Genomic DNA, 26,895 nt, shown 5'->3' with positions numbered 1-26,895 from the left:
GTTGGCCGCCTCGGGCTCCGTAAGTCCTCCGAGAGGCCAGGTGAGGCCGTCCCGTGATCCTCTGCGCCTGGCCTCTCTGGCCTGCAACGTGTCTTAGGGGCGGAGGCTGCAGCCACGGAGTTGGTTGCGTGCGGGTGGGGGTTCTCAGTCTCTTCGCTCGCGCCCATCTCTCTCTCTCTCGTCGCTCTAGTCGCCCCACGGGCCGGCCCAAGGCCTCAATATGTCGTACAACTACGTCGTAACGGCGCAGAAGCCTACCGCAGTGAACGGCTGTGTGACCGGTGAGATTGCCCCGGCCGGAGACCCGGGCAAGGGAGGGATTCCAGGCCTAGGGAGGCCAGCGGCCCCAGGGGCGGCAGGAGCAAAAACTTGGGCTCCGGGAATGGAAGGCGCTGGCAGCCGCGGAACGTCCCCCTCAGCTCGCGATCTCGAAGGAGCTGTTCCACCACGCGCCTTTTGGGCAGCGGAAGCTTGCTATTCAGGGTCCTTTTTTGCTCATAGGAGGTCACTTGGTATTGAGGATTGGTCAGGCCTGGTGGGACGGAGCGAAGTATGAGTTGTGTGCGTGGTTGATTGAGTCCCTAAACTGGCCCCATGTGGTCAGGGGAAACGGGAGATGATAATGGGGCGAGTTTAGGGGGTCATAATTTTCCGGTGGGTGTCCAGGAGGTTGAGGAATTTGAGCAATGTCTGCACCCCCCCACCCGCCGCCCCGCCGCCCTCTCCAGACCCACCCTTTTGCCTGGGGCTGTTGTTTACTCCTGGGCGCTGCTGGAGGAGGAGGTCTGGTTGGTCGATCAGTGTGCAGGCTTTGCCTTGTTTGTGTGCTTGGCTCTTTCTTTATCGGCAGTTACATCCCAAACCAAAGAACGTTCATCTTGAACTCCTGTTTTCAGTTACTTAAACTCGCGTATTTACGTAAATGCTAATCATTTCAGAACAAAAGTTTCTTGTTCAGAGAGAGCTACAAAGGGCTGAGTGGTGTTGGTAGATCGCCTGGGAGGTGCAAGGACAACACAGAAAGCTCTGGGAAATTGTCTTCACTTTATCTTTCTGGTGGAAGTTGTGGGAGGCTTTGGATGGGAACTCAAGGAAACACAGGCTTTGTCCATTAGCATCAATTACAGTCTGCTGTGGTAATTTAGAAAGGAAAACCCAACCACCATGGGAAGAATTTTCGAGGTCATAGTTTGTTGAAGGCCAGGCTGTTGCCCAGTCAACAGTACCATTTTTAAAAGTCTGATTAAGGATATAGCTTTGTTGAAGGGAAACATTGAGGTGCTGCATTTGGCGAGGAGGCAAGGCCTTTAGGGAGCTTTATTAGAGGTACCTGCAAGGCCCATCCTCCAGCTTCAAAAGTTAGAGGCTCTCTTCTTTCAGGTCATTTTACCTCAGCAGAAGATCTGAACCTGTTGATTGCTAAGAACACAAGATTGGAGATCTATGTGGTCACTGCGGAGGGCCTCCGGCCAGTCAAAGAGGTGGGGATGTATGGGAAGATTGCAGTCATGGAGCTCTTCCGGCCCAAGGTAAGGGACAGGCACTGACAGGACCCTTGGCTGGCTGCATGGTTTATATGGACCGGGTGAAGGTTTAAGTAGAGAAACACTGCTTTAGGAATGGCAGTCTGTAACAAGTTTTCCAGAAGGGAGAGGAGTTTGTGGGTTAGTGATGCAGAGGGTAGGTTGTAGTGATAGTCCTACCTTCACATCTTAATCATCTCACTTAAAGCAGCTTTGAAAGCCTTGATTAACCCTGTTTATAGATGGCCAGAACGGTGCCCACTCTCACACAGAACTTCGAATGTAATGAGCACATCCTCTTATCTTTACACTCTCACCATTACAGTTAGGACAGTGGCAATTCAGCTGTATCCAAAAAAACCCCACCATGTTTTTGAGGACTGCTAGTAAGATTAAAGATCTATTGTAGTTTTCATTGTTGTTACTACAGATTATTTTCTCTCCACATACTTAGGTGAAGGAGAAACATTTCATTCTTTTCAAAACTTTAAAAGAATGAGGTGAATTTAAGAGGATTCTGCATGTGGAGCAGAGAGAGAACTGTGATTGCAAGGCCTAGATGTTGATCAGCCTCAGTCCTGGCCTTTTGTACATCCCCTTAGGGTCTTGTGTGAGCTTAGTACGTGTTATAAGCTCGCTTAGTATTTCCTCTGTGTGGAGAGTGGAACTTTGAAGATTCTTTAAAAGCTTAGCATACTTAAAGAATGATGTTTAAAAGGCTGAACAGGTTGGTTGTGTTTTTGAAAGAACCTCTTGATAATATGTTGGATTCCAGGGGGAGAGCAAAGACCTGCTGTTCATCTTGACTGCTAAGTACAATGCCTGTATCCTGGAGTATAAGCAGAGTGGTGAAAGCATTGACATCATTACAAGAGCCCATGGCAATGTCCAGGTGAGGTGGCTGCTTCAGGCTGATCAGTTTTCTGGGAAAGCTGTTGTCATGATGCAGTGATGAGCAGTGAACTGTCGGGGCAGCAGTCTGTAATCAGAGAAGTGGAGAAAGCCCACGTGGCTTGAATTGTTTTGATATTTCAAGGGACAGTGACTAATTCACTCATGGGGAGGGTGGGGGTGAATGTGCTCTTGTCTGGGTTCCTGACGTGTTGGGTGGTCTTAATAATTCTTGCCTGGGAATGTACCTGGGATCTTCTGCTTTGAATGAGCTTCTTCCCTAATCCCAGTTTTCCCCCCTCAGGACCGTATTGGTCGCCCCTCAGAGACTGGCATCATTGGCATCATTGACCCTGAGTGCCGTATGATTGGCCTTCGACTCTACGACGGCCTTTTCAAGGTCATTCCACTAGACCGAGACAATAAAGAGCTCAAGGCCTTTAACATCCGCCTGGAGGAATTGCATGTCATTGATGTCAAGTTCCTGTATGGTTGTCAAGCGCCTACCATTTGCTTTGTCTACCAGGTACATGATCTGAGAAGAGAGGAGAGGGAGGAGCTGGTTTGGAATGATGGGACTGGGATTTTTGCCAAAGGAATGAATGTCTCTCTAGATTTGGTAGCAGGCTAGGGAGAAGTGTTGACTATTTCTAAAACATTTTGAAGAAAACAGTTAATAAGGGTCAGATCCTCCCTCCCCACCCTCCACTTTTTTGGGTGTACTATACTTGTTTGGGGGCAACAAATGCTGTCAGGTTTATAGCAGATTTTAATCCTGAGATTATACACCAGTAGTAGACTTTGGGGGATTTTATAGGGTGACCTAGTTTATCCTTTGTTTGAGTCTCTTACTAGCATGCCTAGAGGATTATAAAAACTTAGCTGTAGAGAAATGATTCAGAACTTGCCTTTACAAGCCAAGAGAAAACATCTTGGTAGTGCTTTACTTTAGTCTTTGAAAAGCTGTCCGTGTTTTGTCTCGCACTCACTTTCTGGTAACTTGCTGGCTCTTGACTTCTATTTTAGTCTGTGCCTAAAATTTTAGCAGAGCTGATCCTGGGCAGCTGTTCTCTGATTCAGATTTGTTAAGTGGGGGTGGGGCACAGAGATGCAGACTGATATGCCAGCAACATCTTGGTAAAATCTCAGCCTTTAACAAAGGGCAGACTGTATGAGGTCAGGTTACCTGCCTGTAGTCAAATAAATGACGGTCCTTTTCTGCATCAAACGATAGAGTGTAGGCCTGGGAATACTTACATAGCTATGCAGAGTAATGGAAATGTGTGTGGTGTTTTTTTGTGTATTTTCTGGTTAACATAAGGTTAAATAAAGCCAAAACTAGTTGAGGATGATTTTATTTGATCTTATTAGCTATCAGAACTGGAATAAAGAACTTGGAATTTCTTTCCTTCAGTTTTTGTAAATATCAGATCATTAAAACAAGGTTGTTGACTACTCGTGGCTGGCCTGGCTCTGTCTGACCCAGACCAGGGCTGCCAGTTGTGATTGTTTTCATTTCTGTGTGGGCCCCAGAGACCCACATCACTGTTCACTGAACTTTCTGTGAAGATGGGTCTTTTCTCTTACTCATTGATGAAAAAGTTTTTATCAACTGCAAGTGACTGTTTTATGCCAACAGTTTAATTTGATGATTATCAGTCAGCTCGTATGTGAAAGGTGTTCCAGCTAAGCACTTCTTGGGCTGTCACAGTGGCTGAGATGTGCTTCTTGAAACCCGTGACTAAATTCCTTCCGTGATGTCTTAGACTCTGGTCTGAGCTTGATTGGAGCCATCTTCTGTTGGCTGAATGTCGTTTTCTCCCCTGCTCTTTAGCCTCTTAAAGGTGACTATGGCAGCCCCAAGACTGATGTGAGTCATGATTCCAAAAAAGGAGGGGAAGAGTCACGATTCAGAAAAAGGAGAGGAAGATGGAGTTGACAGTGGCGGGACTGGAGCATTTTTGACTACCTTTAAGGGAGCAATAAGTTGTATTGTCTCTGCGGTCACGTCTTCAGAGTACTCTTGAGAATTGTGTCAAACAGGGTCTGGGTAGATGGCTCAGTGGTTAAAGAGCTTGCTGTGGAAGCATGAAGACTAGAGTTCTTATCCCCAGACCCCACTTAAAGGACTGGTGGGTGTGGCGATCTGCCTATAATTCCAGCCTTAGAAGGCAGAGTCAGGCTCCCAGAAGCAAGCTGGCTAGCTAGAGTAGCCACATAGGCACAGTGTGGGTTCTATTGAGAAACCCTGGAATTGAGGCTGTTTCCCAGCATCAGCCTTGAGCCTCCACATGCTCTTGAACACATGTGTATGTGCATCCTCTCCCCCACATGCTCTTGCACATATGTGTATGTGCCCCCCTCCACACACATAGAAAATGAGGGAAAAGGAATTGTCAAAACAATTCTTCCTGTTCTTTTAGATTTACCTTCAGTGTCTCTCCCTCTTTAGTTATTTGGTTATTTGATACATTCCTTGAGGTCAAGAGAAGAGCATACAGGATATATATCTCAGTTGTATGCTATAGTGTGACAGGTTCACTTTTCTATTTAAACTTTGCTGGTTGTTTGAATTATTAGAAACAGTGCATCTTAGACCCTGCAGTCTACTCAGAAAGTAATCACAGGCGCAGCAGGTGACTATTGGTATTCAGAAAAATAAGGACAGGAAAGTTGGTGTGACAGGATTGTGAAATCTTGGGTGGTGGTGGTTTGTCCCTTACAGGACCCCTACAGTCTGGGCCACCTTAGCTAATCACTCCACTCTTTGTACCCAAGGACCCACAGGGGCGGCACGTGAAAACCTATGAGGTGTCTCTTCGCGAGAAGGAGTTCAACAAGGGCCCATGGAAACAGGAGAACGTGGAAGCTGAGGCGTCCATGGTGATCGCAGGTGGGTGGGGAGTCGTGCTCCCTGTGCTCCTCCTCTTCATCCTCCATTTTCAGTGCACAGTATTAAGCTTGTGTGGTTTTGTCTTACCTAAGTCTCCTTTTTGAATGGCTTTTTTGATTGTTTTGACTTTGGGATTTTCTGGTTTGTTCCTTCCCCCAAAAGTATAACTTTACTTTTGGGGTGCAGTCATTGACAACTAAAACATTGTGATGAATTTGCAGTTTCATGTAAAAACGTCTCATTTTTACATTTGGCAAGTAAAGGGAGCTTATTTAATCTGACTTCTGTCATAGATTAGAAATAGGTCAGTGGGACACTCTTCCCCCTTGTGTTACATTGTCCATCTCATCCAACAGGAAAGTTTAAAGTCCCAAAACAATATTAACTCTTCTTAAAAGGGGCCTTGATGTAGGGAGTATTTGGAATCAAGCTAAGAAACAAGTGTAGAGACAAGGAAGGAAGTAACAGCCTTTTGTTAGAAAAGGTCAGAAGTGTAGGAGAGAGGCTGGGCAGGGCGGGCTGCATGTGGAAGAGCAGTGAGAATATCCCTGTCCTCCAACTACAAAGCACCAAGAATGAGGGAAATACCAAGTGCCTGTAGATCCCTTACTCAGACTGAGGCAGGAGGATCACCTGAACCTAGGTGTTTGGACAAGACTGGGCAGTGGAGTAAGATTCCCAGCTCAAAACAAACAAACAAACAAAGAGTTCCAAGAATAGGAATGTAGTTCAGAGGCAGTTTGAAAGTGTTGATCCTGCTGATGGTGCTGCTTTTCCTCTGCAGTCCCAGAGCCTTTTGGAGGTGCCATCATCATTGGACAGGAATCAATCACCTATCATAACGGTGATAAATACCTGGCAATTGCTCCCCCTATCATTAAGGTGAGCAAGTGTTTTGTCTTTTTCTTCCTTGTATCTTTACTTCCTTGTTCTTGACTGTGCTCCTTCCCTTTTCTTCATGTGTCAGCAAGAGGTTTACACATGCCACACTGGTCGCTGTACATAAGATGTTGATTACTCTGGGAAATCTAGTAGGAAAGTAGCTTGGTTTTGCTTAGCTTGCTTGCTAACTAGGAGAAATACTGTTTACTCTTTTGAAACATGGCAACTTTAAGAAGGAAAGTTTGAGGTCCAGAGTGATGAGTGGTAGAATGCATACCTAGCATGCATGAAGCTGTGTAATCCCAGCTACAAGGAAAAGCAAAAAGAATTGTAGCAAATTCTACCGAGTGTAGCATTTTCGGGCTCAAATAAAGGGGGCTGGAGACATGGCTCAGTGGTTTAAGAGCACTAGCCACTATTCCAGAAGAGCCAGGTTTTCATTCCCAGAACACACATGGCAGTTTACAATTGTTTATAATTCCAGTTCAGGAGATCTGATGCCTCTTCCTGCTTTTTTGGGGTACAGCACATATGTGCTGACATGCATGTTGGCGAAATAGCCATACACATAAAATTAAAAACTCAAATTATAAAAATTTAGGTCTTACTACTTTAAGCCACAAAAAGCATGAAAGCTTAATTTTATTTACTTTTGAGTAATCCGTATCAGTATTTGTAGTGAGTACTTGTAACTGTTTGTTAGTGTATCTTTCTATGGACATATCTGAGGTTTTTTGTTTGTGTCTTTTTTCCTCTTGTGTGCTAGGGGTTGAACCAGTATACCTTACATATCCTAGCTGCACTGAGCTGTACCTTCAGTTCTGTTCCAGGTCTAGAGAGTACTTAATGCTAGTTTTTGTTCTTCATAAAATGTCTGAGTAAAGTTTAAGGTGTATTGACTGAACTCTTTAGAGAATTATCTTCAAAGGCTGCCTGTTTTATAATCTGATTCTTGGGGATTAAGTGTCTGAGTTTGGATAACACAGTGGCCCAGCAGATTTGGAAGGCATATTAAGTAAGGGCTTCTGGTTTAGAAGACTCTGACTAATGGCTACTTCCTCTGCTTTGCAGCAAAGCACTATTGTGTGCCATAACCGGGTGGATCCTAATGGCTCACGCTACCTTCTGGGAGACATGGAGGGACGGCTATTCATGCTGCTCTTAGAGAAGGAGGAGCAGATGGATGGCACTGTCACCCTCAAGGACCTTAGAGTGGAACTTCTCGGAGAGGTAGGACTTGTCCCTGCTCTTATTTTCCTAGGTGCTTAGCCCAGATGTGCATGGTTCTGCACTTCTACTTTGGGAATTAGTATGCACAACACCTTTAGAATGGGGTTGTCAGTTCTACTGAGGAAATCGGTTTTGTTGTTTTTGAGAGGGATTTTTCCACGTTGCCTTGGCTGTCTTAGAAATACTCTATAGACCAGGCTGGCCTTAACTCACAGATACCTGCCTGCTTCTGCCTCCTGAGTGCTGGGACCACTAGCAAGAAATTGGTTTCTGAATGAGTTAGCTATTGGAGAATTTCACATGTTGATATCTGAAGCATAAAAAGAAAATTAAACAGCTGGATGTGGTGTTGTACCCTGAGATCCTTGCACTTAGGCTAAGGCAGGGTAGTGGCAAATTGAAGGCTCAGCCTGAGCTACATCTCTTAGACCCTTTACCCTGAAAAAAAAACAAAACAAACAAACAAAAACAAAAAAACCCAAAACACCAAGAGCACAAAAGGAGGAAAGGAAACCAAAGACTACAAGACAAGGACTACAGACCAATGTTGAAAATGAAATCTGGGGAGAGCTCCTAAAAGACTTGATGCTTCTGAAAATGTAGCTTCCATCTTTATTATTTGTAATGACTGACATTTTTGTGTGCTGTTGCACCTTGCCATTCAGCCTCTCACCTCTTCTGGCAGGTTTTTAATTAAATTATACTGACTAGATGTATTGAGTTAAAGTTACTGTTTGGAACTAGCACCCTACAAAATGAGTTGTGGGGTTTTGGGGGGGCGGATCATGTGAAAAGCAGACAATCGCAACGTTCAGGGATGGAAAGGTGTGATTCATGTGTCCTGGGGATACTGAACAATTTAGTAATTGTTTGCCAAATTGTGACTTGAGGGGAAGGTTTTAGGTGTCCTTGGTTGTGTTGGGCAATATTAACCCTAACAGGTTAATCCTAATTTCTTCAATCTGCTCACTTTCTTCTAGACCTCCATTGCAGAGTGTCTAACATATCTTGATAATGGTGTTGTATTTGTCGGGTCTCGTCTAGGTGACTCCCAGCTCGTAAAGGTGAGAAAACATCATCTTCCTGGTTTTCTTTTCACTGTGCTTGTTATTTTCCTAATTAAATTTGCTTGTTGTCTGGATGGACTTTTTTTTGTTTCTTCATATCTCTGCTATCCACCTCTCTGCTTTATTAACTTCTTACCTGTGTCTTGATGTTTCTTTAGTAAAGATGTGTGGCAGAGTGAAGGACCCTGTACATTTAATGATGAACAAGACCCAGCTTTCACCCTAAAGTGGGTCATGGTGTAATGTAATAGATTGTTCCCTTCTGTCATGTATAAAGACATTCCTCCTAGGAAAATTCTTTTAAATATTCTAATTTAATTAATTTATATGCATGTTTGTTTTTGTTTTATTTTGTTTGTTTTCTTGAGATAGGGTCTCTAGGCTGTCCTGGAACTCACTCTGTAGACCAGGCTACGTCGAACTCAAGAGGTCTGCCTCCTGAGTGCTGGGATTAAAACCTGGCCTAAACTATCATCAAACCTGGCCTAAACGTTTATGCATGGGATTCTAGGTTCAAAGCTTTGTTTGGCAGCAGTCCTGTTCTAGAAGTAACGTTTGGAATACAAAAGCAGGATTGAGAGTTTGTTTTGGATAAAGTGGACCTAATAGAGATGTTCTGGGACTAACATTGTTCTTTCTTCCTTTTAGCTCAATGTCGACAGCAATGAACAAGGCTCCTATGTAGTGGCCATGGAAACCTTTACCAATTTAGGACCCATTGTGGATATGTGTGTGGTGGACCTGGAGAGGCAGGGACAGGGTCAGGTAAGGGGGAGTCCTGGGAATAGAGGCCTGCTTGCCTCTTCAGCTGTTCTCTCTTGCTTGCCTATCTAGACTGAGAAGTGTGTACTCAAGATAATATTAAGAACTTCAGTACTATCCTGGTGAGGGAAGGATACCTACCATTATAGTGCTTGGTGTTCTGGACACATATATTCCAGTAATTTCATTAGCACCTTGTTAGATGTATTCCTGGTCATCCCAAAGTGAGGGAATTTAGGACTGAGAAAGATGGATTAATTTGTCAGAGGTCACCTTGTAAGTAGCAAGTTCTGACTTTCTAGTAAACTAGGTTCCAGGATCTAAGCAAGCTTGCTAGGAAGAGTGATTATGAAAGTTTTTTCCTTTTTGGACTAGGATATCTTATCTGCTTAGTAAATTTGTGAGTGCTGGAGATCAAATAAGTTTGCAGCCACAAATCTGATTCCACAGTATGGGTCATGGGATTTAGAGCTGGCATGGTATAACTGCCCAAGTCTTGAAGGGTTCTTGAGAAACCTTTTCTCTACTTGCAGCTGGTCACTTGCTCTGGAGCTTTCAAGGAAGGTTCCTTGCGGATCATCCGGAACGGAATTGGAATCCATGAGCATGCCAGCATTGACTTGCCAGGCATCAAAGGTAGCCTCTGGTGGACAAAGGATGCAGCTCTTACTTGAGTGACTTTGACCTTTGGCTTCATTACATGTTGTGAAGGCATTTTGGTGAGAGCTAGAAGAAAACATCAAATGAGGAGGAGTAAGAAAAGCCGTAATGACATAACATGCATAGAAGTGCATGTTTAAAGGACTAATAAAAACAACTGTAAAATATTGATCAAAATTGAGTACTAGTTTAGAGGAATGTGGAAGCAGACACTAAATGTAAGGGAAAATGATGGAAAAGGGGAAAGCTATATATATATAGTGAGCCTTTGTAAATATAAACAAGTTGGGCATAGTGATGCACGCCTTTAATTATAGCATTTGAGAGGCAGAGGCAGGTGGATCTGTGTTCAAGGTCAGTTTGCTCTCCAAAGAGAGTTCAGGACAGCCCGGGCTATGAAGAGAAACCCTCTACATAGACAAAGACTATAACCTAAAACCATGACAGAAAAGATAGTAAACAGCTGTCTCATCAGCAGGTGTGAGGGAGCTAACTTCACTTGTTCTGAAGGAAAATGGCCACACTAAACTGTACAGCAAAACCAACTTAGATTTGTGTGCAGGAGACAGAGCTTTAGAAAAGCAAGTCAGTCTCTAAACAGCCATATGGATTAAAAGAGAATGTTTAAACTGCAGAACTCAAGAATCAACTGAAACACTATCAACAATTCAAATGCATTAAAGAAGTAGGCTATAAGAGGAACAGGCAGATAACAACTTTTATGTGAGCACAGTGAATTAGAAATCGAATGGAGAGAGAGAAGGGTAGTGCAATAACAAAATGCTTCTTCTTCTCCCACATCCCCAGCAAAAACACCCCAAACCCAAGGAACATGTTGATTCTATTACAAGGGGAACTTTAAAATACTCCTAAAGGATTGAAAAGTAGATTGATCAAAGGGCTGGGTAGATGACTCAGTGGATAAAGCATTTGTCCTACATATGTGAGGACTAGGGTTCAGATCCTCAGGACCCATGTGAAAGGCAGGTGTGACAGGAAATAGTCAGGATTACCAGAGCAAGCTGGCTAGTAGAATACCTGGAATTAGCCAGCTCCAGGCTCACCAAGAAAATTAGCTGGAGAGCTGTTTTTGGTTTTTTTTTGGTTTTGGTTTTGGTTTTTTTGTTTTTTCGAGACAGGGTTTCTCTGTCTAGCCCTGGCTGTCCTGGAACTCACTCTGTAGATCAGGCTGGCCTCAAACTCAGAAATCCGCCTGCCTCTGCCTCCCAGAGTGCTGGGATTACAGGTGTGTGCCACCACCGCCCGGCAGCTGGAGAGCTGTTAAAGATATTAATGTCATCTTCAGTCCTCCAAAGGCATAAGGATGCACAAGTACCCTTTTTTTAAAGTTTTAAAAGAAGATTTTATTATTATATGTAAGTTCACTGTCCCTGTCTTCAGACACACCAGGAGAGGGCGTCAGATCTCATTATGGATGGGTGCCAGCCACTATGTGGTTGCTGAGATTTGAACTCAAGACCTTAGGAAGAGCAGTCAGTGCTAACCGCTGAGCCATCTCTCCAGCCCCACACAAGCCCTACTCTTGTTGACTGCACACACACACACACACATACTTAAAAAGGAGTGATCAAATAAAAAGACATGCCAAGTCGACAAATAAAAATTTTAATTTTTTTTTTAAGATTTATTTTATGTGAGTACACTGTTGCTCCCTTCAGACACACCAGAAGAGAGCATCAGATCCCATTACGGCTGGTGGTGAGCTACCATGTGGTTGCTGGTAATTGAATTCAGGATCTCTGGAAGAGTAGTCAGTATTCCTAACCACTGACCCGTCTCTCTAGCTCCAAAAAATGTTTTTTTGACTCAAGTTTTTTTTTCTTAATGTATCTCAATAGAGATATCTATAGCTTTTTTTTTTTTTTACCTAAATTAGTCCACATAGAGAAAGAATATTGAGGAAAAACTTTAAATAGGCCACACATTAAAACATGTTGCTAAGCCTCAATTGAAAGTGTAGTTGGAGCCGGGCAGTGGTAGCACATGCCTTTAATCCCAGAACTTGGGAGGCAGAGACCGGCGAATTTCTGAGTTTGACTTGTTCAGAAGCAGAATAAAAACATTTGCGAAGATAGAAATGACAGTCTAGGTAAAAGAGTTGAACTTCACCTTAGAAGTCCTGTCTCCCTGATTTAAAACCTGCAATAAAGAACATCAAAATCTTGTCTCCAGATTGGATAAAGGTTGCTGACGGGCTTCACTCACAGTCAAAGAAAAAGATAAAAGTAAATGAGTGAGGTGTGGCAGAATGTGCAGAACGTGAGGCCAGCCTGGGCTCCACTGTAAGATCTTGTCCCTGGTCTGCCCAGGTTCTTCCCAAAAGAAACAGCAGTAGTAAATAAATAAACATGCTCCTGCGCTCAAACTGAAGGGTGATGTTCCCACTGCTTCTCTGTGACCTTCCCATACATAAAGTGAGAAGTGCAAACCTACTACTTACCGACACATCTGCCCACCTAAATAGTCTGTGCGTGCAGAAAATTTGTCTTTTGGTAGAGTTGTAGCAAGCATTGCATATATTGTTAAAAGCCAAATACAATTTCACATTTGTGTTTCAAGTAATAAAATAGAAACAGTTTGAACAATAACTTCTGCTGATCACTAGTTTGGGGGATAGGTCAGAAGAGGTATAAAGTGAGACTGCATGAATACTTGAAAATTATTGCTGCTGGGGGTTTAACTGGGGCTTCATAGTCTAGATAAATGCTCTACCAATGAGCTTCATTTCACAGCCTGAAATATAAAATTTTAATTTTTAGCCATGAAAATAATACTCTTAAGAGTCAAGGTAAAAATAGAAAACTTCAGTCTCAAACAAATTCTAAAATCTGACTTCTTCAGAGTGTAAATATCAGGCAGGAACAGAAGGGATTTCAACCCAAGCATCTCTGCCGTCTCCTGGCGTAGGGTGAGAGCATGGCTGGTGCTGGTGCGAGGTGAGCTTCTTCATGCTTTACTCTTGTTCCAGGTTTATGGCCACTTCGGTCTGACCCCAGTCGGGAGACTGATGACACCTTGGTGCTCTCTTTTGTGGGCCAGACAAGGTAAGGGCAGGTCTGGTCCTTGCTTATGGGATGAAGGTGCAAGGTGGGGAAGCTGGTCCCAGGCTGACCTGAACCTTCCTTTTATTCTGCTATAGAGTTCTCATGCTAAATGGAGAGGAAGTGGAAGAAACCGAACTGATGGGCTTTGTGGACGATCAGCAGACTTTCTTCTGTGGCAATGTGGCTCATCAGCAACTTATCCAGGTAAAGGGTTAGAGGGACAAATGACCATGACTTCACTTTGACCCAGAATGCAGAAGTAGCTGCTACTAGGTTTTAAATTAATCCATTTTCATGGCACTAAAAATAATGTAGAAATTCTTGGGGGTGGGTCCTGGTTTCTTTATTTTCCTTTCATCAGAACCTGGATACAAATTTACATTTTTTTCTATATACTGGGGTTATGATAAATATAATTTATGGGACTGGAGAGACGGCTTAGCGATTACGAGTGCTGGCTGTTCTTGCAGAGGTCCTGAGTTCAATTCCCAGCTACCACATGCTGCCTTATGACCATCTATAATGGGATCTGATGCTCTCTTCTGGTGTGTCTGAAAACAGTGACTATCTTTAAAAAGCCACAGGCTGCTACAACACTGCTCAAATATTTTAAAAAATACATAATTTTGTGGCATTAATTATATCGTGTCTTTTGACAAATTGTTTATCCTTTTTATTTTAATACTAACACAAAATAGTTTTCTTTGTTTGAGATAGTCTCTCTACATAGCCCTGGCTATCCTGGAACTAAGTATGTAGGCCTTGAATTCACAGAGATCCATCTGCCTCTACTTCTGCCTCTCAAGTGCTAGGATTAAAGTCCACCATGCCCATACACAAGAATATTGGGGGAAAAAATTGGGAAATACAAAAACATTAGTCATACATTAACACCCACTTGGTCTATGCTGGTCCTTGCTTGATATAGGTCTTTAGAAGGCTGATCTGTACTCTCTCATTTTCCATGAGAATTTGGTTTCTGACCACTTCCTAACATTCATCTATCTTTTCAAGTTTGTGGTGACCTAATGCCCTTCCAAGTTTTATACTCTCCTCTTTGCCATTCTCAGGGGTCATCTTTCCATTGGTAGACAAGATGTTTGAAGGCCTTAGTATTAAACAGCTGTTCATCTTTACCCACTGGTCTTCCTTAGCCAGCTGGCAGTAGTAGATTGGTAAAAAATCTAGAGCAGGGCTATGGTGGTACGCTCCTTTAATCACAGGGATCTCTGTGAGTTCAGGACCAGCCTATTCTACAGAGAGAGTTCAGGGCTACACAAAGAGAAATTGTCTCAAAAAAAGGCTTTTGGGGGCTGGAGAGATGGCTCAGCGGTTAAGAGCACTGACTGCTCTCCCGAAGGTGCTGAGTTCAAATCCCAGCAACCACATGGTGGCTCACAGCCATCCGTAATGAGATCTGATGCCCTCTTCTGGAGTGTCCGAAGACAGCTACAGTGTACTTACATATAATAAATAAATAAATCTTTTTTAAAAAAGGCTTTTATTCCTAGACATGGGTAAGGTGAATTAATGGTAGTAGTATCATCTTGCTTTTGTTTCAGTAGTAGGATAAGTTTACAAAACATTTTAGGGATTACTGTGTAGATCAGCATTCTCAAGACCCAAGCACCAAAACAAACATGTTATATAGTACAACCTTGCAGCCATCGCTAAGGACTTTAAATACTTCAGTGACTCACAAGCAGTAAAGAACATGGATATTAGAGATCTGATTTTAGGGTTAAGAAAAACTGAGCATGGTGGTCCCTGTATCTGAGCCCATTGATACCTTGTGAGGGTTGCAGTTATCATTGCCGTAGCAAGCTTGTGAAATAGGCACACATGCAAAAGCATATTAAGTAGCTTTAAGCCAACTTCCTTCAGTAGAAATGATGTCTATTGTAGTTAATTTTTGAGAGACTTTGGGGAAAAGTACATGGATTTTGCTCTCCATGTCCATGAGTCATATGTATTGAACCAAATATGGATTAAACAATTGTGAATTGCATTTATACCAAATGTGTGTAGGGGTTCAGGGGTGATGGTATCATTCCCTAAACAATGTAGTATAGCAGCTATTTATATTGGATTTACATAAGTCTTAGGTCTTCTAAAGTAATCTAAAGGTCTGAGGAAGGAACACAGTTCAGTGGCAGAACATGTAAGGCCCTGGGTTTAATCCTCAGCTCCATAACAAGTATTTCAGAGATGATATGTAGATTATAGAAAGATATACATAGGTTATATGCAAATATTATACCATTATATGAGGGATTTGAGCATCTGCAGATTTTGGTATTCTTGGGAGTCCAGGAACCGGAGGCTTGACTATATGGTAGAACTGTAGTTTATTTGTGTTCTAATTGGGGGAGGGAAGGGGGAGCACTTTTGCATTTCTGAAAAGATCCTTGCAGTTGCATTGAGACATCTATTCTTTCTGTAGATCACCTCCGCATCTGTGAGGTTGGTCTCTCAAGAGCCCAAAGCTTTGGTCAGTGAGTGGAAGGAGCCTCAGGGCAAGAACATCAGCGTGGCCTCCTGTAACAGCAGCCAGGTGGTTGTTGCTGTGGGAAGGGCACTATACTACCTTCAGATCCATCCTCAGGAGCTCCGGCAAATCAGGTACATGAGTGTCTTTATTTATGTCTGCTTAGTGTCCTCTGTTCTGTGGGACGTCTTTAGTTCCTGGGTTTCTTCCTCTGCCATAATCATTCCTCTTTGTTCAGCCACACAGAGATGGAACATGAAGTGGCTTGCTTGGATATCACCCCATTAGGGGACAGCAATGGCATGTCCCCACTTTGTGCCATTGGTCTCTGGACAGACATCTCCGCTCGTATCTTGAAGCTCCCATCCTTTGAACTGCTGCACAAGGAGATGCTGGGTGGAGGTATGTGCTGTTGGTATTTTGGGTTAGGATTCCAGTGAGGATGTGGAACAAGAATTTAAAGCCGCTCTCTCCCACAGAGATCATTCCTCGATCCATCCTGATGACCACTTTTGAGAGTAGCCACTACCTCCTTTGTGCCTTAGGAGATGGGGCTCTTTTCTACTTTGGGCTCAACATCGAGACAGGTGAGGAAAACAGTTGAGTGTGGATTCTTTCAGAAATAGGTAGGGTGTGTTTGTGGCTTTGAGCCTTAATCAGGCAGCTGTTATCCTGTTTTCTTTCCTTCTTCTCATGCCTTTCTTTCTGCAGGTTTATTGAGTGACCGTAAAAAGGTGACTTTGGGCACCCAGCCCACGGTATTGAGGACATTTCGTTCTCTTTCTACCACCAATGTCTTTGCTTGCTCTGACCGGCCCACTGTCATCTATAGCAGCAACCACAAGTTGGTGTTCTCCAATGTCAACCTCAAGGAGGTGAACTATATGTGTCCTCTCAACTCAGATGGCTATCCTGACAGGTGAGCCTGTTTTCTTTCTTAAGCAGGAGTCACTAACTGGGGACATCATATCCCTTCTCCTACTCTTCCTCAACTCTTTCCCCCACCCCATCCCACCTACTAGCCTAGGTTCCCCCTCCCCCCAGTGTCTAAGTCAGTAAATTGCTGTGATTTAATTAGGAACATCTGAAAGCGTTTGCAGGGCTGAAAGTTGATGAGTGAGATAGGTATTCTGAAAAGAACAGCATAGTTTTTGATTCCTCCTATTCTGAGGTTATTATGTTCTAGAATCTGTATTTCAAGGATTTTTTAGGTGAATCACATGAGTAGTTAAGTTTTAGGCAGGGTCTTTTTGTGGGTATAGTGTAGGGTATGAAAAACTTTCACTCTGTAGCATTGGCTGGCAGGGAACTCATAGAAAGCCACCTGCTTCTACCTCCGAAATGCTGGGCTTAAAAGGTGTGTGCCATTGGCATTTTAATTTAGAACCTCAGATTTAGTGATTATTATGTACTGCCTAGTTCTACTTCAGCAGCTGTAGGGGAAGGTGCTTGATAGAAACGTATTGCTAAAAAAATGAAGAGTTGGGCCAGCCAGTGAGTCCTTGGTGTGTTAGATTCATTCTCCTACCCAGAGTTGTGATTCTCAACCTTGGCTGCACCTTAACAAAAGCTGTTGGGCCTACCCAGACCAGTTATACAAGACTATGGTCATTGGTGGATCCTGACATCAGAGGTTAGGTCTTCCCAGATGATGTTTGCTATGAGATGGGGTTGAAACTCTGCTTTGGAGCAAGCTGGTGTCATTGTGTCTTGGGAGAGCCCTCCTTTGTTAAGTCACTCTAAACTGCAGCCCTTCTTTTCAGTCTGGCATTGGCCAATAACAGCACTCTCACCATTGGCACCATTGATGAGATCCAGAAACTCCATATTCGCACAGTTCCCCTCTATGAATCTCCCAGGTGAGTGCAGGCAAGAGAAGCCACAGAGGGGGCTAGTAGATAGTATCTTAGACTTTTCCGAGTGGAACCCATTGTTTTTGTGCTTGCTTTGCAGGAAGATCTGCTATCAGGAAGTGTCTCAGTGCTTTGGGGTCCTTTCCAGCCGCATTGAAGTCCAAGATACCAGTGGAGGCACGACTGCTTTGAGGCCCAGTGCCAGCACCCAGGTGAGGACAGTGAGCGAAGGCAGGTGGCCATAGGGGTGAGCAAGCTTTCTTCATAGGGTGAAACAGGAAGTAAATCTGCTTTGCAGGCTGCATGGACTCTGTCCCAATCACCATCTTTGCCACTGTAGCCTCAAAGCGTGCGCTTACAGTAAAACTTTACAGAGAGAGATGGGCATGGAATTCAGTGGTAGTTACTGGACTACATTAAACAGATAGTGCCTTCTGTGCCAGCGCTACATAACTAGAAACAACCTCATCCCAAACTTAACGACTGTTACTTGGGGACCTCACAGCCTCAGCAGTTTCTTCTTTTATGGGTTTGAATGCTCTGTACAATGTGTGTAGTTGACAGTAGAAAAGTTTAATAAACAATAGTAGGATAATTGAAACCCAATAGAATTGGTTTTATGGTTTATTGCTAATCATTTGACCTTAGCTGGGCAAAACTAGCCTTCAGGGGTTTTTTGTTTGTTTCTGTTTTGTTTTGTTGTGCTTGGTCTGTGAAACAAGGGTTATACTGTAACCTTCAGAGGTACATAATTAATTCCATGGAGATAGGGTGTGGATCATTTTCTTTCATCTTGCTATACACATCTGATAGAATTAGCTCCCTTAATCCACAGTACAGAGGTCTTTACTCTGTGTATAATTGTTTGCCTAAACTTAGATGTGCGTGCTGTGTTCCTGTAGTGCCTGAGGAGGCCAGACAAATATGTCAGATCCCCGGAACTGGAGTGGTAGGCAGCTATGAGCCTCTGTGTGGGTACTGGATCCTCTGTAAGAGCAAGGATCCTTACCTACTTAGCTATGTCTCCAGCCTCTAAACTCTGTTTTTTTAGATGACTGTTGATGGTGGAGTCTATCACTGTGCAGGTGCTTGAGTTCATGTTTTTAGTTTTGCTTGATTGACTTGTAACATTGCCATGGTCTTTAGATTTTGGCCAGCGTGCCATGTGCCTGAGTGACCTTCAGGTCCCAGTGTGCTTCGTTCATCACGTGGTGCTCTGCCAGCTTCAGCCTTGTGCATTCACACTCAGCCTTACGCACATCCAGTCCCTGTTCTGCTCTAAGAGGAATGGCATGCCTTTGCTCTGTCTGCAGGCCCTGTCCAGCAGCGTCAGCTCCAGCAAGCTATTCTCTAGCAGTACGGCTCCTCATGAGACCTCCTTTGGAGAAGAGGTGGAGGTGCACAACCTCCTCATCATTGACCAGCATACCTTTGAAGGTGCAGACAAGCTCTTCTGTCCTTTTTGCTTATATCCTAGCCTATTCTGAGGTCCAGTTGTTCTGGAGCCTGACAGGGTGGTAGGCTTTCCTAAGAGGAAAAGCCAGATTGGGGTTGGAACAGAGAAAGCACCCCTGACACCTGTCAGTTGCAGTAAATCTAGAGCATTGGGCATCTTCTTAGCACAGGCTGGTGGGGAGCCTTCCTCACAGAAGCATGGGATTGTGAGGGGGATGGAGGCAAGTATCTTTAATCAGTCGTCTCTCTCCTAGTTCTTCACGCCCATCAGTTTCTACAAAATGAGTATGCCCTCAGCCTGGTCTCCTGCAAGTTGGGTAAAGACCCCAACACATACTTCATTGTGGGCACAGCTATGGTATATCCTGAAGAGGCGGAGCCCAAGCAGGGTCGTATCGTGGTCTTCCAGTACTCAGATGGTGAGTGGACAGTCTTTGGATTATGAAGGGTATGAAATCCTGGGAAAGCAGTTACTCTCTTACGATCTCAGATCCTAAACAAGATGACTATGAGCAGGAGGCAGATCTTGGAACCATTAGAAGCACGCCTGTCATTAGCTTGGGACTTGTGCTTCACCTCACTATATGCTGACTCTCTTTTTTTTTTTTTTTAACTTTTATTCTTCTCTCATACATTACATCCTGACTGCAGTTTACCTTCTTTCTACTCCTCCCAGTTCCTCTTGGTTTTTCCAGAGGGTTAGGAGCAAAATTTAAGTCGGAGGTGGGGGTGGGGGTAACCAGGAGATGCTCTTGACTAGATGAAGTGTGGGCTTATATATAAAAAAAACCCTAAACAGTATCTCTCCTTTCTCCCCCAGGAAAACTGCAGACTGTGGCTGAGAAGGAAGTAAAGGGGGCTGTGTATTCTATGGTGGAGTTCAACGGGAAGCTACTTGCCAGCATCAACAGCACGGTGAGGCCTATGGGGCGTGCGTGTTTGTAAAATGTCCGTCCCTTAATGATGCTGGGGGCTTAGTTGTAGGAATAACAGAATAGTGGGAGTAGAGAATGGACTCGAAGCTGGAATTTGGGGAGCTGAAGTTGAACTAGACTTTGGATGGACTTGGTTTTGGAACCCCCAAAGTTTGGCTTCATGTTGGATTTCTTTTAAGAATTTTTTTTTGAGACAGTCTCTGCTGTGTGTAGCTCATGCTGTCCTGGAACTCACTATGTAGACCAGGCTGGTCTTGAACTCTCAGATCTGTCTCCCTTCTCCAGAGCCTTTGAATTAAAGGCATGTATTAGATATTTTTTTGAGTGCTGTGGAGGTTAAGCAGAGGGTACAGGCTGTGGTCTCTGTAGTAAGGTGTGTCCATGTCAAAAGAATATTTTATTTGAACAAAATGAACCAAACCATATTTTCCTTAGCATTTTTTAAATACTAGTATATAATTAGGAAATATATGTAGCTTGGTGGTAAGTATTGGAAGGACCTTTTTTATGAATATTAAAGTCATCGAGAATTATAGCCCTGTTGTATAGGGTTGGGGGAGGGTTTAGGTAACTGTTTTAAAGTAAGTCAGAGGATGTCAGTGAGGGTCAGCACTGGGAGCACGTCTGAACAAGCAGCTGAGGGACAGCACGGAAGGCGGTCCTTCAGTACTAATAAGGAAGGAAGGAGGGCCTCGTCTTGGTTGGGGGAGGGGGAGAGAGAGGTGAAGGGGGGGTGCAGTTAGTGATGTGACTGGTGTGGGGGTGCTGGTCACTGACTTCTTTAAAGAGTCTTAAGAGAGCAGGTGCAGGAGATCTAGGGCTCTTTGAAAATTCCTTAAGAGATCATGGCCAAGGAGTCTGTAGATAGGCAGGTGCTCTGGTGAGATACCTGGATCATGAAGGATCTGCTAGGAAAGCCTGTCACCTCAGCTAAGGCTCTCCTATGCAGTCTGGGCCATGCTGAATACTCATTGGGGTCATACAAAAAAACTCAAGAGTGAAAAAGTTTAAGAAGGGTTCAGAAAAAGGCAGTTTGTTGATAGGTAATATTTTTTTCCTTTCTGATTATGAAATTATGTAGATCGCTTTTTTTCTTCCTAGGGGGATATTTCTGATTTAGACCTTACCCACAAAAGACATAGTATAGTATTATATTTAAGCCGTTGTCTCCTTGACTTGACCTCCTCTTATGTTTGAAAGGGATTCCATTCCTTATTTTATATTTTCTAATTCAGTAGTGTGTAACACTGAAATAACTGTTCACTCTTGATACCATATAGATAGCTTTCCAACCCACTGTGCTCTGTAGCGAGTGGAGGATTGAATGGGGGGGGACATTTCCTCAGAGGCTGGGCCCCCAGCCTTACACACTGTGCCTTTTCAGGTGCGGCTCTATGAATGGACCACAGAAAAGGAACTTCGCACTGAGTGTAATCATTATAACAACATCATGGCCCTGTACCTGAAGACCAAGGGTGACTTCATCCTGGTGGGCGACCTCATGCGTTCAGTTCTGCTGCTTGCCTACAAGCCTATGGAAGGAAACTTTGAAGAGGTAATGCAGGGACTTGGGTGCAAACTGGTATGCAGTGTAACCCCTTGCTGGTGGTGAGGGTCTTCCCTGAGTCACATCTGTGCCCACTAAGTTTTTTAGAGATTTTCCTCCCCTCCCCCCACTTTGCCCTTTCCACTTCCATAGAGTGGAGTGGAATGGGATAAGGAAGGGTGGGACTGAGATGTAGTCTCTAAGGTGGCCATTATTACACACGGGGCTGCACCTTTGCAGGTGAGATCTTGGCTTCTGACCAAAAGCTTGAGTAATTTCAGAACTGGATTCCACACTGCAGACTACACTTGTTGATTGTCTGTTTTCAGATTGCCCGAGACTTTAATCCCAATTGGATGAGTGCAGTGGAGATCTTGGATGATGACAATTTTCTGGGAGCTGAAAATGCCTTTAACTTGTTTGTGTGTCAGAAGGACAGGTGAGTGAGTAGCTTCTGCAGCAATGTGCCTAGGGCTAGACCTCTGGGTCTGGGGTTGAGTGTGTGGAGTGCTGTTGTGGGTTATGCAAGCCCCCGATGGGTAGAGGTTGCTTTTGTAAGATTGAGAGGATTGTAGACTGACCTCCAGATAGTCTTCCCAGGACACTCTGCACGTTGTCCTGTGTTGAGGCCTCCTTAGGGAGATGGTTCAAAAAGTGCCATTTCCTGTCTTTCAGTGCTGCCACCACTGATGAGGAGCGGCAGCACCTACAGGAGGTCGGTCTCTTCCACCTGGGCGAGTTTGTCAATGTGTTCTGCCACGGCTCCCTAGTGATGCAGAACCTGGGCGAGACGTCTACCCCTACCCAGGGCTCGGTGCTCTTTGGCACAGTCAATGGCATGATAGGTAAGGTCACTCCTGTAGGGCACACCCAGCTGCAGCAAGCTCCTCCCTGCTTGGCTAGGTTTTGAAGTACTCTCTAACTGCCCCTTTCCTCCTCCAGGGCTGGTGACCTCACTGTCAGAGAGCTGGTATAACCTCCTGTTGGACATGCAGAACCGACTCAATAAGGTCATCAAAAGTGTGGGCAAGATTGAGCACTCCTTATATCCTTCCTTCTCAGAGCATCTGTCTGCTGGGAAGCTCATTCCAGCACATGCAGAGAGCTTTGTTTATTATGTGAAGAAGCTGAAGCTCCAAAAATTAAAGGGTTAGCCGTCCATTTCTGTGCAGGAGCAGTTGAAGCTCTCCCAGGCAAGGCCTGGAAAAGCTCCTGCCTGTGTGACTGTCCCAGGAAGAGCACTCTGAGATCTTTGCTCACTCTCGGGGCTTTGGGTAACGTGCTCGCTCTCTAAGCATTAGTTTACTTAGAGCTCTGAGGCTAGACTTGATGGATATGGGCATCAAATTTGCCTAGAACCCTTTTTAAAGGTTACCCTAATTGAGAACCATTGGATTAAGCAGAACGTTCTTTCAATTCTAAAACTGTCCAAAAGTAGTATGAGTTTTAGTAGAAACAGATTGTTTCCTGTTTTACTTCTGACTCCGTCTTGCTCAGAGGTGGGGGTGAAGGAGAGCAGGGGTGTTTGCAGATAAGCTGTGTTCTTTGACTCACTTGTCCACCTGGAGATCCTTTCACACTGAGCGAAAGACAGAACCAGCCACAGGCTTCATCGATGGAGATCTGATCGAAAGTTTCTTAGATATCAGCCGCCCCAAGATGCAGGAGGTTGTGGCAAACTTGCAGGTGAGCTATGCTATGTTCGTGCTAGGCCTTTTAAAATAGATGTCATTCCCAGAGACTTGACTCCAGGTTTTCTCTAGAACTCATGGGGCCAGTGGCCCTTTGTGGCCTTCCATAATGCTTACCACATAAAGAGGGATCTACGGGAAAGGGTGTAGGTGAGGCTTGAGGGTACTTTCTAGATATCTGTGTGTTGGGAACTGTTCCCAAGTTAGTACCTTCACTTTAGTAAAGATGGCTAGGTTCTCTAGCAAGACTAGAAGGTAGAATCAGGTTCCTACAGAAGGTAACCTTCCCCAGTTCTGAGGTTTAGGAGTCTGCAGTGGGAAGGTACTCCTGGGAGGGAATAGTCAGCAGTGACAGACTCCATTCTAGCTTGACTGGCTAGATCCCTAAGGCCTATGGCCAGGTTTTTGGTGAAATCTTTTCCTTGCTGCAGCAGTGGTGGGCAGTAGGTGTCTCTCACCCTGAGGTGAGAGCACCTTCCTGTCTCCATGGCTCTTCTCCCTGTCTTGTTTCAGTATGATGATGGCAGTGGTATGAAGCGGGAGGCAACTGCAGATGACCTCATCAAAGTCGTGGAGGAGCTAACTCGGATCCATTAGCCAAGGACAGGATCTCTCTTCCTGACCCTCCCTAAAGGCGCTGCCCTCCTCTCCTCCCCTCCCTTTCCCACCCTTGTTTTCTTGGCATGGGAGGCTTTTTCCCTAAGCCGCCTGCTCCTAGAGCCACAGCTGACCCGTGTGGAAACAGGGCTTTTTATAACTAAAACCAGTTCACTAGAGACCTAGAAATGGGCTGAAAGTGGAATATTTTCTCCCTGGATTTTTACCAGCCATCACCTTGGACCACCAAGCCTTGAATGGTGTTGCCAGTTGGCTCCTCCTGGGGAGGACTTTTGTCACTCTTCAGGCAAGAAGCAGCTCTGTGCACCTGTGTGTGTGACACCTCACACTCATGATTTGTCCTCTACTGTTGATGGTGTGGGGAGGTTGAGGTAGGGGAAGAGGGTCGAGAGGGTTTTGTTGTCCTGAGAGCTTCCTTTTGCTTTCTTCCCTTGCCTCTGAGAACATCAGCCTGGAGGCCTGTCAGGCTATGGGCTGCCTGAGTGGAAACCTGGGATGGTGGATAATTCCCAAGCCACAGCCCTTTTGTCTCGGGGAACTCCCTTCTTCACAGAGAAGGAGGTGAGGGCTGTGAATTGGTGTTAGTTTCTGAATTTTACCAAATAAAGTAGAATCTAAGAAGAAACTTGTATTTGTCTCGGCTTTTCTCCCTCCGACAGCTGTCCAGCATCCCTCATACACTCTGCATTGGGTGCAAACTGAAGTGGTAGCTGCAGTCACAGATCTTGCTTCTCAGATGTTTTCCGCCTCCTTAATTCATGATTGGTTTGAGTGGGATTCTAGAAGCACAACAGTTATTATGGTTGTTTCTGCTAGCAGTGAGGCAGTCTTGAAGCCACTTGGTCTGCCTTTACTGTCTTCATTGTACAGATCACTTTGTATAATGGACAATCAGCCCCAGATGCTATTTTCTGACCTAGTGCACCCTACTTCCTGTTGCGTTTTAATGAGACAGGTTTTACCATGTAGCTCTGGCTGGCTTTGAATTCACAGAGATCCACCTGCCATTGTCTCCCAAATGTTGCTATAAAGGCACGCTCTACCACAGACAGCTTTTATTTTAACCTCTATGTATGTGTGTATATGTCTGACCATATGTGGGTTTGTACATATTAGTGCAGGTGTCTATGAAGGCCAGAAGAGGGTGTCAGATTGTGAGTTGTCAGGTTGTAAGGTCTGAGAGGACCAGAACCAAACTGGTCCTCTGCAAAAGCAATGTATGCTCTTAACAGCTGAGTATATCTCCAGCTCCTTATGTTGGATCTTATTTTATTTCTCTGGTCGGTTGAATAGAGCCTGTACTGCTTTTGACCTCTCTGTATAGGAATGGTACATGTTTGAGAGTCACCCTTTGGTACTGTATGGAGTCTCTGTTCTTTTTTTTTCCTTTTTCTTTTTCTTCTTTTTTTTTTTTTCCCCTGAGGCAAGGTTTCTCTGTGTAGCCTTGGCTGTCCTGGAACTCTGAAGACTAGGCTGGCCTCAGAAATCCACCTGCCTCTGCCTCTTCCTCCCAGGTACTGGGATTAAAGGCGTGTGCCATCACTGCCCGGCAAATCTCTGTTCTTCCTTTGGGAATAAGGAATGTTCTATCCCAGTAGTAGAGGCTTGATCCTACACATACTCCGTGGCTCCTTTAAGACCAGCCTATGAGCTAGGCTGCATTGGCACAAATCTCAACAGTGGCACTTGGATCTCAAGTTCGAGGCCACCCTGATCTACATAGTTCCAGGGCTATACAGAGAAATCCTTTCTTGAAAAGCAAAAACAAAAGACCAAGCTTTGATAAGATGTTTGGAGAATTGGGGATTTAAGCTATAATTTTGAGAGGTTCTACCTTACAAAGGGCAAACATCTATCTCAGCCAGCATTGGGCATGCTGTCAAGTGTCTGTCCCTAAAGTCATTGCTTCATTGCTGCTTTGTTTTCTACAGTCACCTGCTCAGGTTCTGGATCCTTAGACTGGATTGCTACCACTGTATCTTCATGCAGTCAAACTCACTCCAGCAAGGCTTCACAGTCAGTTCTGAGTCATAGGCTGTCTGTCCTATTTGTGAACACTTCTGTCCCTTACAGAGAGAAGAGAGGAGGTGGTAAAAATGATTTATTTGGGGATGAGAATGGACTAAACATGGCTACAATATGATACATGAAAGTCTGTCTCGTTTATTTGTATGTATTTATTGTATATATTTACTTGAGACTGAATTCCAGAAACCTTCAGTTGCTGGACACTCCCCAAATCCCCCCTCCTTTTTTTTAAGATTTATTTATTATATGTAAGTATGCTGTAGCTGTCTTTAGTCACTCCAGAAAAGGGTGTCAGATCTCATTATGGATGGTTGTGAGCCACCCTGTGGTTGCTGGGATTTGAACTCGGGACCTTTGGAAGAGCAGTCAGTGCTCTTAACTGGTGTGCCATCTCTCCAGCCCTCCCCGCCCCCCAAATCCCCTCTTAAATACCATTTATCACTTCTCAGCATGAAAGGTCATCGCCAGAGATCTCCAACCAACTGGACAGGCAGGCCCTTCCATGCAGGCACTGATACTTTACTCCCAGGCCTCCAAAGAAGGAGTCCTTGGAGAGAGTACTAGAAACTAATTCATATCACATGGCCGTTTGGAAGGGCCTCAAACAAAGCCTGAGTCCTGCAGCTAACGTCTTGGATCATTTACTCAGTGAAGGGTAAGCCACAGAAATGAGGAGGAAGCACAGGACAAGCAGCAGTCCTTGAAGATGAGCAGATACACGAAAGACTCAAGCCCCAGGACTGAGCAGGGCAAGGAAGAGCAAATGAAGCTGGAGGATCGAACAGCTGATTGGATGGGAAGGTCCATGCCAGGAGATGAAGACAGCAGCGGGAGAGGAAATGCTGGGCCGGCTCAGAGGAGGGTTCAGGGGCCTCTAGCTGGAATTTCCTGCTTTTTATATCCAGAAATCTATACGAGGGAGATGAGGATTTTGATCTCCACCTGCTAGGGAGTGAGTTCTGCAGAGGACTGTGGGGTGGCAGAGGTATGCTGGGTGGTAAGCAACAAATGTCTGGTGAGCCATGAAGGCTGCAGTAAGGGGATTTATCCTGTGTGTAGTGGTTTCAGAGGTAGCCTCCCAGGGGAGGAAGGATGCCTGTCTTGTGACAGTAGCAAGCGTAGCCTCTGCCTTCTCCAGGCAAGAAAGACCCCAAGGAGTCTAAAGGAGTCTGAAGGTCCTTAGGACTCTGAATGTGTAGTTACAGAGAAGTCGCATTCGTCTTCAGCAGTATGTGTGCTGTGAACGTGACTAGATAATAGAACGGGCCCAAACAAGATGAGATACAGGACCAACGGTAAGTTTGGGTT

General features: G+C 44.6%; 1 protein-coding gene across 2 annotated transcripts; it reads left to right on the top strand.

Moving 5' to 3' along the window:
- Positions 1 to 74: 74 nt before the first annotated feature.
- Positions 75 to 24,184, top strand: Ddb1 (damage specific DNA binding protein 1). Of its 2 annotated transcripts, XM_052189852.1 has the most exons (28): positions 75 to 281; positions 1,381 to 1,529; positions 2,299 to 2,415; positions 2,719 to 2,940; positions 4,249 to 4,284; positions 5,193 to 5,307; positions 6,092 to 6,189; positions 7,261 to 7,419; positions 8,400 to 8,483; positions 9,135 to 9,251; positions 9,782 to 9,884; positions 12,898 to 12,973; positions 13,069 to 13,177; positions 15,417 to 15,595; positions 15,700 to 15,863; positions 15,941 to 16,048; positions 16,173 to 16,380; positions 17,225 to 17,320; positions 17,415 to 17,526; positions 18,628 to 18,751; positions 19,024 to 19,188; positions 19,590 to 19,684; positions 21,089 to 21,259; positions 21,580 to 21,689; positions 21,926 to 22,095; positions 22,193 to 22,295; positions 22,813 to 22,936; positions 23,455 to 24,184. In XM_052189852.1, the coding sequence occupies exons 1-28, from the start codon at positions 221 to 223 to the stop codon at positions 23,536 to 23,538; spliced, it is 3,459 nt and encodes a 1,152-aa protein (XP_052045812.1). In that variant the 5' UTR covers positions 75 to 220; the 3' UTR covers positions 23,539 to 24,184. The 2 variants fall into 2 exon arrangements, with proteins under 2 accessions (XP_052045812.1, XP_052045821.1); XM_052189861.1 differs by lacking the exon at positions 4,249 to 4,284 and having other exon boundaries at positions 76 to 281.
- The last annotated feature ends 2,711 nt before the right edge of the window (positions 24,185 to 26,895 follow it).

The sequence above is a fragment of the Apodemus sylvaticus genome, chromosome 1 (assembly GCF_947179515.1).
Source record: "Apodemus sylvaticus chromosome 1, mApoSyl1.1, whole genome shotgun sequence".
NCBI lineage: Eukaryota > Metazoa > Chordata > Mammalia > Rodentia > Muridae > Apodemus > Apodemus sylvaticus.
The sequence above is the reverse complement of the archived record's forward strand: the minus strand, read 5'-3'. Positions and strand labels throughout refer to the sequence as shown.

What these genes read in the sequence shown, in the direction of transcription:
- Ddb1 (XM_052189852.1), top strand. Translation starts at nt 221, where the DNA reads ATGTCGTACAACTACGTCGTAACGGCGCAGAAGCCTACCGCAGTGAAC. An exon ending in CAAGGAGATGCTGGGTGGAG is followed by an intron (nt 15,864 to 15,940) that starts GTATGTGCTGTT and finishes TCTCTCCCACAG; the next exon opens with AGATCATTCCTCGATCCATC. An exon ending in TGGGCTCAACATCGAGACAG is followed by an intron (nt 16,049 to 16,172) that starts GTGAGGAAAACA and finishes TTCTTTCTGCAG; the next exon opens with GTTTATTGAGTGACCGTAAA.